General features: G+C 54.1%; 1 protein-coding gene across 1 annotated transcript; it reads right to left on the reverse strand.

Annotated features, from left to right (window-relative positions):
• Nucleotides 1-2,956: 2,956 nt before the first annotated feature.
• On the reverse strand, nucleotides 2,957-7,601 carry NPTX1 (neuronal pentraxin 1). The gene is made up of 5 exons (XM_073310600.2): nucleotides 7,068-7,601; nucleotides 6,527-6,734; nucleotides 5,365-5,609; nucleotides 4,688-4,867; nucleotides 2,957-4,088 (listed from the first exon to the last, which is right to left on the reverse strand). Exons 1-5 carry the CDS (start codon nucleotides 7,515-7,517, stop codon nucleotides 3,867-3,869), a joined length of 1,305 nt encoding a protein of 434 aa, XP_073166701.1. The 5' UTR covers nucleotides 7,518-7,601; the 3' UTR covers nucleotides 2,957-3,866.
• Nucleotides 7,602-15,406: the final 7,805 nt, after the last annotated feature.

The following is a 15,406-nucleotide window of genomic DNA, read 5'->3' on the forward strand; positions in this document are numbered from 1 at the left end:
GGCTTGCTGGTCTGCAACTGCAAGGATGCCTCTGGAGCCTTTTTTAAAAAATTAGCACTGCGTCCCCAAGAGCATGAAAGGCCTTGTGATCGCTTGAGCATGAAGGGTGACACACAGATCCAGTGTTACAGGCATTTAATATAGGAACATACCATTTATACATTTCGCTGTACGAAACATACATGTAGCATCATGAACTAATGGTATAAGATGCAACGGGACTTTTACTGTGAATGCTCTGTACCTTATAGGAGGGTGGGTTTTTTTTTTGTGACTGGGCTTCTTCAGATTCAATTCTAACAAAAGTTTCTGAATGACTTTTATGTGGTCTAGCCCACCCCACTGTTCTCTCCAGTCCCTTTTCCCCACACTCAGGTGACTTGTTTCCTGGGGCTCACTGATGCAATGCCCTAAGTGTTGAACCACTTGTGAAAGCTAAGGTATAAGAAAAGGTCAGATGTGGCCTGTACTATTTGATCTTAGTGGACAGGCCTGGCAGCAGGGAGGGAGTTTAAATCTCCGATTAGCTTAGGCTTCAAGGAGCCCTGGACAGAAATTCCTCTAAAATAACAAGCCAGCCCTGCCCATCACCCCAGTAAGAAACCTGGCCAGTGGCAAGTCAGGAAAGTCCACAGAACATTTGAAAGAGAGCCCAGTGTTTCTTCACTCTTTATTGTGTAAAAATAAACTCAACAATTCATGTAATCTCAGCAATAAAATGAAAAAGCATGAATACCAGTAGAAACAGTGCATTTCCTGAACTGCGGCTGTGGATTGTGGCTGTGATATATATTTTAACCCTTTCAAACCCAAAAGGCAGATAGCAAGTCATAGGAAAAATTTACAGCTTTGGTTAGCAAAATAATGACAAATTAAGATATATTTATTTTCCACCATTCTGTACAGTATATACATCATATCCATATCACCCCTTTTAGCAAATCAGATGCAACTGCGACTGCGGATTTATTTTTCCCCTCAGCAAATTGTGTTTCAGCAAGCCAACAGATTCCAGGAAATAGCTCAACGAACTGAGCTTACAATGTTTGGGGGGTTTTAAGAGCACAGTTAAAATATGCTGCCCTGAGCCACATTTTAGTATCAAGGTAACTTGATTTGTCTGGTTTCAGAGGAGCAGCCGGGTTAGTCTGTATCTGCAAAAAGAACAGGAGGACCTGTGGCACCTTAGAGACTAACGCATTTATTTGAGCGTAAGCTTTCGTGAGCTACAGCTCACTTCCACTGCGTGCATCCGATGAAGTGAGCTGTAGCTCACAAAAACTTATGCCCACATAAATGTGTTCATCTCTAAGGTGCCACAAGTCCTCCTGTTCTTTTTGATTTGTTGGGTGGATGGTGATGTCTCTACAGGGAAATGCTGTGTTTGAAAATGGCTGGTCGTGTGCCCAGCTCTCTCAGGGCTTGACGAGGATCAGCCCTGGAGCGCAGCATCAACCTTGAAGGGCCTGGTCCATGACCGTCCAGGTGGCATCTTGATTTGCCACATCTTTGGCGTTTGTCATAAGGGCTGGTTCAGCCTGGCGTGAATTCTCTCTGCCTCGCCCCAACCTACCACTGAAGATGGGGTTCAGAAGGGGGCTAGGGGTGATCTCCTGCAGACCAGGAGTTTTAAAAGGAAACCATACAAAAATGTATCTATTATTTCAAAATAAGCTTCTCTATCATTCCCCCCCCCCCAGTCTTAAAGTATTTTTCAGGGATGATCAGTTAATTTTATATTATTTTATTTTTTCTCCTTCATAAAAATACCTTTTATTGGTAATAAACGTCCTTTTACAATAAGATAAAGAATATCCCGTGTTATCAAAAGCGGAAAGGCTGAAGACTGAAAGGGTAGCTAAACTTTCAAGGGACGGTAAAGGCTATTTGACAGCTGTCACACTCCGGCTGCCTGTGTGCTAGGCAAACCAGACACTCTCTGCTTCTGCAGCGCTTTGTATTTTATAAAAGGACGTTACCTGAGAGAGGCAGGGTTCAGTCAGTGCCCCAGGGAAGAGCAGGGGCACGGAGGCATGAGCTCGATGGGGGATCTTCGTCCTCTCTCCCTTCTTTAAAGTGGTCGGGAATTAGGGGCGCCCAAGGAAGGAAAGGGCCGGGGCAGCCTGGTGCTGCCTGGCAGCTCCCAGGGAGCCCGAGCTCTGGATGGAGGCAGCCGCGGTGCTCAAGGGACAGCGCCGGGAGGAGCCGGGGTGCTGAAGGTAACGCTGCCTGCTCGGCCACCCTCCGGCTGGGAACGTGCCCCCCAGGCCATCCTAGAGCATGAACAGCGCTCGGGCAACCCTCCCCCCTCCCCGCCCCCAGTCTGCAGCCCCCCCCCCCCAAAGCAGGCCAGACGAGGCTAGGGAACCGAGACGTGAGCACCCCCTGCAATGCCAAAGCCAGCTCCCCGCGCCGCCCTCTCTGGGCCAAGAGCCCCTGGGCTCAGAGCCGGGCGAGAGCGAACCCGCCTCCCGCCCGGCTGGAGAGGGGTGGCCGCTGAGCAGCGAGACCCGGCGCGGCCCCGGCCGGAGGCTCCGTGTCTGGGAAGAAGCGCCTGATGCTTGGGGGAGCAGCTGCACCGCGGAGGCCACTTACCCCCGCAGGAAGCGGGGCCACAGCGGGATGTGCCCCGTCCCTTTCCCCACAGCCCCCTACCCCCTTCTAGCACGGAAATCCCTTCCCGTCCTGTGCGCCCAGGCTCAAGCCCCCGCTGCCAGCGGGCACCTGCCAGCGCCTGAGCCGAACTCGGGCCCCTGCCGTGGCCAGAGGATTCAAGCCTCCTGCTTTGCCCCCACCCTCTTAGCCCCCCCGGAGCCCGTCGGGTCTGTGGCTCCTGGGGGTGGGCGCTTGCGGGCCGAGGAAGAGGCCTAAGCGGAGCTGACTGTAAATCACAGGCCAGCAACCCAGCAGGGCCCCCGGGATGCGCTGGCTTCAGCAAGTCCGAGCCGGAGCAGGATCCTACGTGGCTCCCTGGGGGGTTCTCCTGGCCACCCGCCGTCAACCCCCCATTCCTTGGACACCGGGGCAGGGCTGTTACTGACGAAGAACGCTGAATGGGGAGGGGGGTCAGACTGGAGAAGGAAGGAGCCTCGGAGGGGTCTGGAAACAAAGCAGGTCCCCCTGCCCCGCGAGGAAAGGGGGTCTGAGCTCTGCCCGGGTTTGCGGCTCCGCTCCCTAGCCCAGTGGGGGAAGGAGGAGGCTCTTCCTCCGCCGATGCTCCTGCAGAGCCAGTCCAAGTAGACAGGAGTCACGCCCTGGCACTGAAAGACGAAAGGAGCCGCCTCCCCCCCAAAAATAAAAGTAACCGGGGATCGGAGGCTCCTGAGTCAGCCCCACACACCCCTAAGCAACGTCAGACCCGCCTAGTGCTCTGGCCCTCTGCCAAGGTGCTCAGCGGTGGGGGGCAAGAACTCAGCGGCCCCCCGTTCTCGGGTCACACAACCTAGTGTAGACGTGCCCTCCGCTTGGCCACCCGGGAAGGAGCCGCTGCGGGAGAGCCACTGGCGAGGAGGCGCACGAAGACAGCTGAGCGAGGGAGCTGCACCCGCCCAAGGCACGCAGGCTTCAAAGGAAGTTGGCAAGACAGAAATGAGCCGGTTCGGGGGAGCTGGAAGCGGGGGGCGGGCGCCGCCCTCCAGGGAAAGGGCCAAGACGCCGGAACCAGCCCTCCCACCGGCTGGTCAGCCGGCGCTCGGTGCGGCCCGGGGCGCTTGGAGCGGCCGCGCCCGCGCTGGCGAGGCCGGTGCCCTGGTGCTCGGCGGGGTTTGCTTTTGCAGGGACAGACGCGGGGCGGGGGAGACTTTAGTCCTGAATTCATGCCCGGGGGTGGGGGAGGAGGGGGGGGCCGCGCTCCAGCCCACCCGCCGCTAGTTGAGCTGGCGGCAGGCTTCGAATGTCCACTTGGTGGCCCCCCCGTAGACGTCGATGGTGGTCTCCGACCAGGCGAGGACGTTGCCGGCGGGGGCTTTGGTGCTGCACGTGGCCAGGTGGTAGATCTCCCCGGGGCTGAGCTTCCGGTCCCAGACGTTGAAATGGGCCAGCTCGCCCACGAAGGCCTGGGTGGCGTCAAACCCCCCGCCCAAGGTGTCCTTCGGAGAAATCACAGCGCGGGTCACAGGGGCCCCCGCGGGAGCGGGCGTCGCGCCCCTGCTGCCCGCCGGCGCCGGGCCCCGAGTCGCCCCCGGGCCCCCGCGCCCAGCCGCGGCGGGTCACCGCTCCCCGCTGGGGAACCGGCACGGGGCAGCCTGGCTCTCCCCAGGCCCGGGCGTCAGAGCCAGCCCCCCGCCGAGTCAGGCTCCCCGCCCCGCCCAGGGGGAACCAGCCGCCTCCTCGGGCCCCTTCCGCAGCTCCCCGCGCCGCACTGTTCCCGCAGCCTTCGCGGCGGGGGGGCAGCCCCTGCCCCAAACCACCCGCAAAGTCTGCCCGGGCGCCCGGCGTCCAGGGGGCTGTGCGGGTGGCAGGCAGTGAGTGTGTGTGTGTGGGGGGGGGTGTGGCCGTGTGTGTGTGAGAGAGAGAGTGTGTATCCCCTCTGCGGTGCGCGTGTGAGAGAGAATCTCCCTCCTCGCCCTTGGATCACTCCCCGTCTTCCAGCCCTGACCTGCGGCCCCCTCCCCTGCGGCCCCCCAGGGCAGGCCCCCACTTCTGTTCCAGGGGGCTGCGCAGCCGGCCCCTGCTGCCGGCACCTTACCTGCTCCTGGCCCAGGACCAGGACCCCCTGCGGTTTGATGGGGTGATAGGGAGCCAGGTTCTCTCCGTGGCCCCCCTGCGTGCCGTCCTGGTAGGCCTCCCACACGCCGTCCCGCGTGGTCCAGGTGATGCAGATATGGTGCCACTTCCCATCGTTAATGACGAACGGGAGCTTAGCGACCTGGGAGGGTGGGGGGGGGAAGAGAAGAGAAGGGGTGGGGGGTTACTGCAGCCCCGGGGCCGCCGAGCTCAGAGAGGTCCCTAGATCGGCCAGAGCCCCCCCCCCCATCTCGGAGTTAATAAGGACTGAGCGGAGTCCGCTGCGGTGCAGGGACCCCTGTAGTCCGGAGAGAGGGGGCCGCGTTGGGACCTGCCCCTGCTCCCAGTAGGGTCAATGGCGAAGCGCAGGACCGGGCCCATTCTGCAACCTCTGACTTGGGTGGGGCGCTGGACTCCATCGGCTGTAAGAGACCCACGCTTTGGGCTAGGGCGGGCCGTATCCCGTGCTATGGGTAAAGGGGGTTTGGTTTGTCTGTCCTGGGCCTCGTGGGGCCCGGCTCCGCACCGGCCTGCCCGGGGCAGTCACTCTCACCAGTGCAAGGGGAGCGGCGGAGGCCCCACGCGCGGGGGGCGGCGCGGAGAGCCCGGGGCTCTGCGGGGGCTGGGGGTCCAGCCTACCTTGTCGTTAATGAGGATCTCCATGGGGTTGTTGCCCCACTCGATGAGCACCAGCTCGTTGGCCTGGCCGGGCACCGCGTAGGAGAAGGGCGTCCCCACCCCGGGCGAGGCGTTGGACTTGATCCACAGGCACACGGAGAAGGCGTACATCTCGGGCAGGCTCTTCTTCACCTTGCCATACATGTAGTTGGTCCGCAGCGGGAAGGTCAGCTGGAACTTGTCGGTCGGCCGGTTGTCTTTCTGCCCTGCCCGGAGAGAAAGGGGAGCGGGTTGCTCTCCGCGGGGGCGGGCTGGGCAATGCGGGCTCTCTGCGCGGAGCAGGAGCGGGGCCCTGGAGCGAGACAGCGGGGCTGGGGCTGCCCCGCGTTCCGCACCAAGGCTAGCGGCGCCAGTGGCCCCGGCTTTGGCTACCCCGCAAGCCCTTCCTTTCCTCCCCATCACCCGCATCTTCCTTCCCCCGACTTATGTAACGAGCCTAAGATGGCCCAGTCCCAACGCCGCCAGCCCGCTGCTGCGCTCCACGCGGGCCATAGGACCCGCGCTCGGGGGGCGGGGGTCCCCGCTCCCCCCAGGACAGCCCGCGTCCATTTCCCCATACAGCCAGAGGGACCGGCCCGAACCAACGCTCCGGGCAGGGCCCCAAGGCGCAGCAAGCCGGGACGGGGCAAGCCCGCAGCTTGCTGAAGACCCTGCTCAGGGGGCGCCTCGCACACGCACCAACCCGCCCCAGCTCACCTGGCGCAGAGCCCTGCCGGGGCGCGGGAACCCCACGCGTCCAATGCCCGCCACGGTTGGATCGGAAGCGCAATGGTTTCTAATGGGCCAGCTGCGTGGTTTCCTGGGGCAGATGTGCAGGGTCCCGGACACAACAGGGCGGGCTCAGGGCGCTTCCGACTTTACAGACAGCTCCCGGGCCCCCGGTGAGCAGAGCAGGACCCCGCGCCCCCGGCCGCCAGGTCCCGCCAAGGGACAAAGCAATAGATACGGGGTTTAAAAACGGGCCACTGTTCGGAAAGAGGAACCTCAATCCGGCGTCTATGGGGGGGGGGGGAACCGGGAGGATGGGCGAGGGGGTGATGTTTTCATCCCGTCCGGCGCTAGGGTTTGTGTTAGGGATGGTCCATCTAAACCCCACCGTGTCAGCTGCAGTCCGAGCCTTTACCTTTCTCCAAGTCACTGATCCTCTGGTGCAGGGAAGTTAACGTGCTCTCTATTTTGTTCCTTTCCTCGGACTCATTCTTTGGATTTAACTTTCCTTCCTCCAGGCTGTTCACCCTGGACAGAACTTGCTTCTCCAAGTCATCGATTTTAGTTTGGAGTATGTCCTTCAGGTGGTTGGTTTGGCCTGACGAATTGATCCTACTAAACTGCTGCGGGAGCAAAGATAATAAGTGGGTTGTTACAAACCAAATTAACACCGTGCGGGATTTGCCCGGGACTGGCTCCGGCGCTCGCTAGCTGAGAGCTACATTCATTTAGCCCGCACCAAACAAGCGGCCTCGCCTAATCAAACTAAAGCGAGCACAGCTGCCGTAGTCAGGTTTGGGCTGTGCTTTACCTTGCTGCATTTGCCCCTCACGCAGGACAGCGGCGCCCCACGACAGGTTACCGCGGCGCTAAGGACGTGGCCGAGGTGGAGTCATAGGTAAGATCGTCCCGCGCCCTTTCGTCTAACTATACGGAATAACGGAAAGTAAAAGTACCTCTAGGTTTTCTAGCCTTGTCTTAAGTGACTGCAAAGTTTGCCCAAGCTGGCTCAGGGTCTCAGCAGCGGGCGCCCGGGACAGATCCCCCATGGTGTTTTTGGACGAGCCGGTCTGTTTGCGGCTGGCTCCCCCGGCCGCTTTGGCCTCGCTGGGGCCTGTCTCCGGCAGGCTCTGGCTCTCGCACCGGCCCAGTTTGGTGGTCAGCTCCCGGATGGTCTCTCTGTGGTTCATGATGGTCTCCTTTTGCTGGAGCACGGTCTCCCGGAGCTGCAGGACGGCGCTCTGCAGCTCCTCGGCCGTGCCGCTGGCGGGCAGGGAGGAGGCGCACAGGTCCGTATCCACCGGCACCGAGGTGCAGACGAAGCGCGTCTGGCCGAAGCTCTGGGCGCCCGCCCTCAGCCAGAGGACGGAGGCGAGGAAAAGGCAGCACGCGGCCCCTGCAGGCATGGCTGGGCCTGGCGCCGAGCTCGCCCCACGCCGCGCTCGGCTTCAGCACCCGGGAGCTGTCCGGAGCGCTGGCGAGCGGCGGCGAGGCGCGGGCCGCTTTATAGACCGCGGGCGGGGCTACGCCGCCGCTGACGTCACCGCGGGGTGGAATCCCGGTTTAATTGCCGGGCTGGCGGCGCGCGCGCGCGCGCGGGGGGGGGTCCTGCCCGCTGGAGCTGGCGGCGCTCCCCCCCCCCGTCCCCCCGCGGCAGGGCCCACGCGCGGACACGCGCTCCGTGGGACAGGGCGGGGGGAGCCAGCGGGGTCTGTGTGTGGAGCCGGGGGGGGAGGTATACGCAAGCAGGGGGGGTGTGTACGCACGCGGGGGGGGGCACATGCAGCGGTGTGTGCGGAGCCAGTGGTGGGGAAGGGCAGCGGACGCACTCAGGGTGGGGGGGGGGTGTGTACGCACTCAGGGTGGGGGGGGGGTGTGTACACACACGCAAGGGGAGTGTGTGCAGCTAGGAGCGGGGTGCCGCGGGTTCCCCTGCGGGGCTCGGCGCAGGCTCCTCTCCAGCACGCCAGCCCCTGGTATGTGCTTGAGCCCCCCCCCCCCCCCCGGCGGAAATTAAAGCCTGCCGGGGACCAGGGCTGTGAATCCGGCCTGCGGGGGCGGGCGTTGCCGGGGAGGGCCAGGAGCCCGGCTCTGCCGGGCAGCGAGCGGCGTTCCCAGGCTCTGAGTCCCGGGGCGCTGGTCACAGGGGGGCGGGGAGCGGATCCCCGACTGAAGCTCGGGGCCCTCCCATAATCCACAACACTAATAGCAATGATCATAATTCATCACAGGGTGTTCCTGGGCGCCGGGGGAGTGGGGGTGTGACCAGGAAACACTGGGCACTGGCAATCAGCGACTGATGGAACAGTCCCTCGGGACTCTGCCTGCTCTTTTGCCAGAGACCAAATCAGCCTGCGGCTGGCCCCAGGATCAGGGGAGCCAAACGGTGGATTAGAGCCCCCAGCTCAACCCCACCCCACCCCCAAGGTCCTGCCCTAAGCACAGTTGGCCTAGCCTCGGGCATCTGGCCTTGTCGGTTTCAGGAATACAGGACTCACATTTGTAGCATAGTGATGTTGACACGTAACTTGGTTGTGGGTGTGAGAGAGGGTTTGTATGGAAATGGGAAAACAAATGAACTGACAAAATTAAAGGCCTTCCTGAGGGTACTTGGTAGCCACGGTTACTCAGCGAAATTGCTGCCTTTTTATCTTCAGTACTTCAGTCAAGGCTGACTATTATTCAAGCCTTGAGAACTGAGGATGTGACATTTGTTTGTATTCATTCCCCACCACCCTCCCCTCCAGATGGGAACCCTACACAAGGATGTCTCCTGGCTGCAGCTTAGAGCTCCTTTAACCCCAAGTACTCAGGCCTCATCTGGGAAAACCTACCTGCTGATTTCTTTACTCTCCTCTTTCTCTGAACTGCAGTATTGCAATCCCTGATAGTGCTCTTCCCTGAATGGAAGTTGTGAGATTTGCATGGGAGCATTGGGGTGGTACAGGCTGTTGCAAGATAGAATAAGCTTCTTTATGGTCCATGGTGCATACTGCCTTGTCTAATCTAGACATGTTATTAATTTGTTTCCTGTCTCCAGTCACTAATAAAAGGTTATACCAGCTGGTGAGAATTGGAAAATTAGAGAGGAATTTGTTAGGATGAATGCAGATCTATCTATCACATTTTTATGATGCATCCATCACTGCAGTTTCCTCACATGTTTATGGAAGCATATAAATAATCTGTATCTCTTTCCTCCATCCATTCTGCATGGTTGGTTCTCTTTGTTGCTTTGTTTGTTTCCTTTTATTATGGGCATCTACAGCTGGGCAGAAAAGTGGGGTTTTCATTTCACTCTGGTGCTCTTATGGTTCAATGTGTACATTCCGAATCTCCAGACGAGTCCTGCCCTGGGTGCTGGACAGGAAAAAGGCTGGTGGTAGTTACCACTGATGACATTTGCGTTATCTTTTGCCCAGAGACCCTCTCTACATGTGTTTGAGCCAGCTCAGTGGTCAGCCACATTTCAGGCTTTTAGGCAACAGAACATTCAGGGCCAAAGTCTGCCCTGGTGTAAGATTCCACTGATTTAAGTGGAGAGAAGCCAAGGAGTGGATTGAATTTTGATTAGTGAAGTGGGTCAAGGGATGCAAGGACTTCCAGTCTGGGAACACTGTACTGAAGAGAAAGAGTATTGCATAACTTCCCAACCCCTTCCTCATTTACCTCCCATTTAAGGCTGCTATCCAGGCCTAGTAAGATCTCTCCAGGAGCTGGAGTATAAAGGGACCCTTTCATGTTGTTCACAATAGAGTTTGCGTGTGTGACAGTGTGAATCAGTTTGACAGAACTTCTGATGCAAGCATTTAATTAACTCTAGATGTCCCCTGTGAGTCTCATTACAAAAGACTGAAACATTAAAGGTTCCTTCTCAGAAACCATTCTTATCTGTCTCTGTGCTTTCCTCCTAACTAACCAATGTCCAGTGGGTTTAATATGAGAATTAGACCCAAAGATTTGAGGTTCACCTCATGCACCGGGGAAAAAATATGATGGTTACTGTCCCTCAAGCAAATGGTTTATGCATTGCTCTCATCAACATTTGGGGAGAAGGCATGGTCATTGGTATAAAGGCCTGGTGAATCCCTTGCTATATTCCAACAGGTTCTGTAACTTCAATGAAAAGCTAAGGAAAGTGACCAAGAACATAAGAACAGCCATATTGGGTCAGACCAAAGCTCCATCTAGCCCAGTGTCCTGTTGGCCGACAGTGGCCAATGCCAGGTGCCCCAGAGGGAATGAACAGAACAGGGAATCATCAAGTGATCCATCCCCTGTCGCCCATTCCCAGCTTCTAGCAAACAGAGGCTAGGGATGCCATCCCCCACAAGGAGTGAGCAAATAGCTGGTCACTGTCCCCTGAGCACTGCAATGCCTCTGTGTGGTAGCTTTGCCCTAACTCTTCTCCAAGACTTTGCATTGGTACCTTTCACTAGTGCCACCTGAACGCTAATCGTCAGAGGACATACACTGGTACTTGCTACAGTAAACCTTCCTGAGTCTTCCAACCTGTTCCACAGGCACCATAAATGGTCACTGCTCACTTCTACCCCCTCCCACACCCCAGCACTGCTCCTATGCACTGTCACCTCCCAGAAATCTACCATCACTGGAAACCTGCTCTGGGTTCACAGAATTTAAGATGCAAAGATTAGTAACAACGGGTAAACAATGGACTGTCTTGTTGTTCTGTAGCACAGTGGGGTCATGGACCATGACTGGGACTCCTAGGTACTACAAAAATACAAATAAATTATAATAATCACAGAGTCATAGGACTGGAAGGGAGGTCATCTAGTCTAGTCCCCTGCGCTCATGGCAGGACTAAGTATTATCTAGACCATCCCTGACAGGTGTTTGTCTAACATGCTCTTTAAAATCTCCAATGATAAAGATTCCACAACCTCCCTAGGCAATTTATTGATAGTCACTCTGATAGGAAGTTTTTCCTAATGTCCAACCTAAACTTCCCTTGCTGCAATTTAAGCCCACTGCTTCTTGTCCTATCCTCAGAGGTTAAGAACAATTTTTCTCCCTTCTCCTTGTAACTACACTTTATGTAGTTTATGCACTTTATGTAGTTTATGCACTTTAAAATTGTTATCATGTCCCCAATCAGTCTTCTCTTCTCCAGACTAAACAAACTCAATTTTTTCAATCTTTCCTCATAGGACGGTGCTTTCTAGACCTTTAATCATTTTTGTTGCTCTTCTCTGGATTTGTCCACATCTTTCCTTAAATGTGGCTCACAGAACTGGACACAATACTCCAGTTGAGGCCTAATCAGTGTGGAATAGAGCGGAATAATTACTTCTCGTGTCTTCATTACAACACTCCTGCTAATACCCGTCCCAGAATGATGTTCACTTTTTTTTGCAACAGCGTTACCCTGTTGACTCATATTTAGCTTGTGATCCACTATGACCGCCAGATCCCTTTCTGCAGTACTCCTTCCTAGGCAGTCGTTTCCCATTTTGTATGTGTGCAACTGATTGTTCCTTCCTAAGTGCAGTACTTTGCATTTGTCCTTATTGAATTTCAACCTTTTTACTTCAGATCATTTCTCCAGTTTGTCCAGATCATTTTGAATTTTAATCCTACCCTCCAGAGCACTTGCAACCCCTTCCAGCTTGGTATCATCCGCAAACTTTATGTGAAAAGAAAAGGAGGACTTGTGGCACCTTAGAGACTAACCAATTTATTAGAGCATAAGCTTTCGTGAGCTACAGCTCACTTCCTCCTTACTCCTTTTCTTTTTGCGAATACAGACTAACACGGCTGTTACTCTGAAACTTTATGTGTGCTCTCTATGCCATCATCTAAATCATTGATGAAGATATTGAACAGAACCTGACCCAGAACTGAACCCTGTGGGACCCCACTCATCATGCCCTTCCAGCATGACTGTAAACTACTGAAAATTACTCTCTGGGAACGGTTTTTCAACCAGTTGTGCACCCACCTTATAGTAGCTCGATCTAGGTTGTATTTCCCTAATAATAATTGCTTAGCCAAAAGCTTATGTGACAGTTTGTTCTCATAATGATCATAACTTCAATCTACAATGGCCTCATTTCTTTGTACTCTGTAGTTTCATATTAGCATATGTTGCTCTGGAGAGACCTGATCCATAGCCCACTGAAGTCATTGTGAATCTTACCTCTGATTCCGTGTCCTTTGAATCAGGCCCTAGCTCAGGAATTTGTCAGTGGAAAGGCTTGTGCTTTCCTCTAGGGTTCTCGTATCTTGCTCCATTTGGCCTGATTTCTTTTTCTCCTCTTTGACATCCATCTTGCATTTTCTGAGTGCAAAAATAAGGGGGGTGGGTATTGTAGGGACAGGGCCAGTGGCTCTTGCCTTATCTGGCCAAACCTGAGCTCTCTTGTCCCTTTGCTCTGGCAGGTTCTGAGAAAGGGGATGGAATGAAAAAGTCTGAAAAGACCATAGGTCTCTGCACTGGTGTGAATGCTGAAATCAGTGGAATTAAACCCTGGGTAAAACAGGTGTACATGAGAACAGACTCAGGTTCCACCTCTGCAAACATCCACATGTTATTCACAAACGGCTGGTGTCACTGAACAGGCTGATTTAACTAGGACCCAGCCAGGAGGATCCTTTGTGGTTCACGGGACACTATGCTTTTGTGATATTAAGGTGACAGGTGCAACACAAGAGCTGCTGAGATACTGTGGGGCATATAAAGACCTAGATAGGAAAAAATGTGATCTATATAGATACACAAAACAACTCCTTGGTTCTCCTACCTCAAAGGAAGAGTTGGCAATTGTGAACTAGAATTCAGCTTCTTCATAAACGTTGCATCATGCACCAGGGTCTGTTATTGCTTTTGTGGATTTAGTCGGTGTGCAGGGCAAGCTCCTTTTATTTTTAAACATTCCCTCCCCACCTCCAAAGAGCAGATTTGCCTTTGTAACTGAGTAACTGGCTAGGACCCCTTCAGATGACTTGGTGCTGAATATCAGCCAGAGAGAACACTGTGTGCATGTGGGGGGTGGCTGGAGGAGAGGATATTACAGTATTTCAAAGCGGTCCAAGCTGCTCCCTCAAGGGACTGAGATTCCTGCCTTCACAATAACCTTTGCCAAAGCCCACTGCCTGAGGAAGAGGTAATATATGTAAATATTCAATCTGTCCAAAGCTAACCTTTGGGTGAGAACAACAGAATTACAAATATAAAAGGGATTTTTTTTAAAGTGAACAAATCTCTTTAATCCTGGAAGCTGGAGCCCCAGAGAGCAATGAGCTGCAGAACAGTCTCTCTTGTTCAGGAAGTCGGCTGTACATAAAGCACCTTCCTCTGGGGTAGTGTTAATTTCACAGATAATTCTCCTCTCTGCAGTGGGGACAGCACAATCCATTATGGAAACAGGGAGCCTTGAGATGGGAAATCATAATGGTTAGGCTTCAATTAGTGTGAAATCCCCACCCCTTTTGCCTGTCCATCAAGGAGGAGTCAGCTGACAAGTAATTTAGTTGTAGATTGCCCTAGTGCTATCTTTAAGGATCCAGGAGGGAGCAGAGATTCCCTGACCCCTGTTTCTCTGACCCCTGGATTGCATGTGTCTATAACTCATCCAAAAATGTGCTTTCAGGTGGAACTTGGCACATGAGGGTTATTCTGGGTAAGAACACAATGGGGAAATGACCTTTACCCAGGATTACAGAGTAATGTGGTCTGCACCTCTTGCTAGCCCTGTCCCACAAGCAGGGAGAGCTGAGTTCCTTTTACAATTCTTTAAGGCCTAGGATGGGACAAGGGCTAAATGGGCTCAGAATGAGCTATTGCTGCTCCGTGGCTAAGTTTGCTGGACGATTTCAGTTTAAAGCTGATTCTTTTCCCCACTCTCTAAAATCCACAATACACTGTTAGATCAGTGTGAAAATTGGTACGGTGTGATAACTCGAAGAGACATTCTGTGCTTTCAGGGTGGAATGTTCCTTGCCATATCAGGCAGCAGGCAAACATTTCACACTGGAGCTCTGAAATTTGCTGCATTTAGCTGCAGTCTCTCTCTTTGCAGATCTCTCTCCCTTTCTCTGTCTTCTCCCTTCTTTCTCTTTCTCTCACTGTTCCTGGATCCAAAGTCAATTTTCTTCCCTGTGCCTGACACTTACAGCCAGGGAGGATGAAAAGATGGTTCTCCATACTAGCTAGGTCTCAGAGATGCTATAGGGACATGGATCCTTTCATTACAAATAATTAATTTAGCTACATATTGCATAACATTCTGAACAGGTTTCTGGGGCAATCTCATGCTAGCTGGATGCACAGCCCCTATCAATATTACATTACATTTAGGTACTACCGTTATGAAGCTTCATTAAAAATTTAATTTGTGGTTTAAAACTTCAGCATTCCCTTAAAAGTGTAGCAGAGAAATAATTTTTGGTGTTTGGGGCTGGATCCTGCATCAGCCGAAATTTCAGGGGGAGATACACAATGGGCTCAGATACCATGATGTTGCATTCTGTGTAAGAACCTGAATAGAACTGAACTAGAAAGGGAGAGATGATACACACCTGAGTGGCTATCAGCCTTGTTGTCCCTCCTGGTCACTGCCAGCTGCCACAGGCATTTCCTTGACTCCTGGAATGAACCTGGATTCCTTGTGCGTCCATGTTTGGCAGCCAGAATTGGATGGAAGGAGGCCCACCCATGGCCACCCCTCAGTCGTTTACCTGATCATCCTAATCCCCAACGTTCCCAGAATTTCTCACTTACCCATTTTAAAAGAAAGCTAAGCGTGACTTTGGTGATGGCGAAAGGTGCCAGATCCCAGTGCTGGGACATGAAGCTGTGTCTTTATCCATTAGCACAGGGTGCTGGCAAAACAAGCTGCTTTACTCTGCTCAGTCTGGAGCTGGAAGGGGCCCCTTGAGGAGTGGAGAGAGGTGTTCAGTCTCTGGGGCCCGTTTGGTTCTTGGCCTCTCTGCTGAAGCTGCCCACAAGGGTCCAAGCTGTGACTGTAGCTTTAGTGTTATAAAATCCATATTGGTGAGGGGGCAAAATTGCAGTGAGCTTCTCATGCCCATAAAAGGAGGGAAAGTCTCTTCGTAATAAGGAGTAGGTGCTTCCGACGTAAACACAGGCTCAGAGCCTGCTTTAGGCATCTGCAAAAGCTACAGTTCTCTCCACACAGCCCCCCCCCCGCCACCAAATGCAGCTGAGTCTCCAGCTGCTGAGAAATAGAATAAATGTTTCAATGAAAAATTAAACAGAAAATAAAGTTTTTTTCACTGACTTTTTAATTGAGAAAATATCCCAGCTGTA

Source organism: Lepidochelys kempii, chromosome 14 (genome assembly GCF_965140285.1).
Source record: "Lepidochelys kempii isolate rLepKem1 chromosome 14, rLepKem1.hap1, whole genome shotgun sequence".
NCBI lineage: Eukaryota > Metazoa > Chordata > Testudines > Cheloniidae > Lepidochelys > Lepidochelys kempii.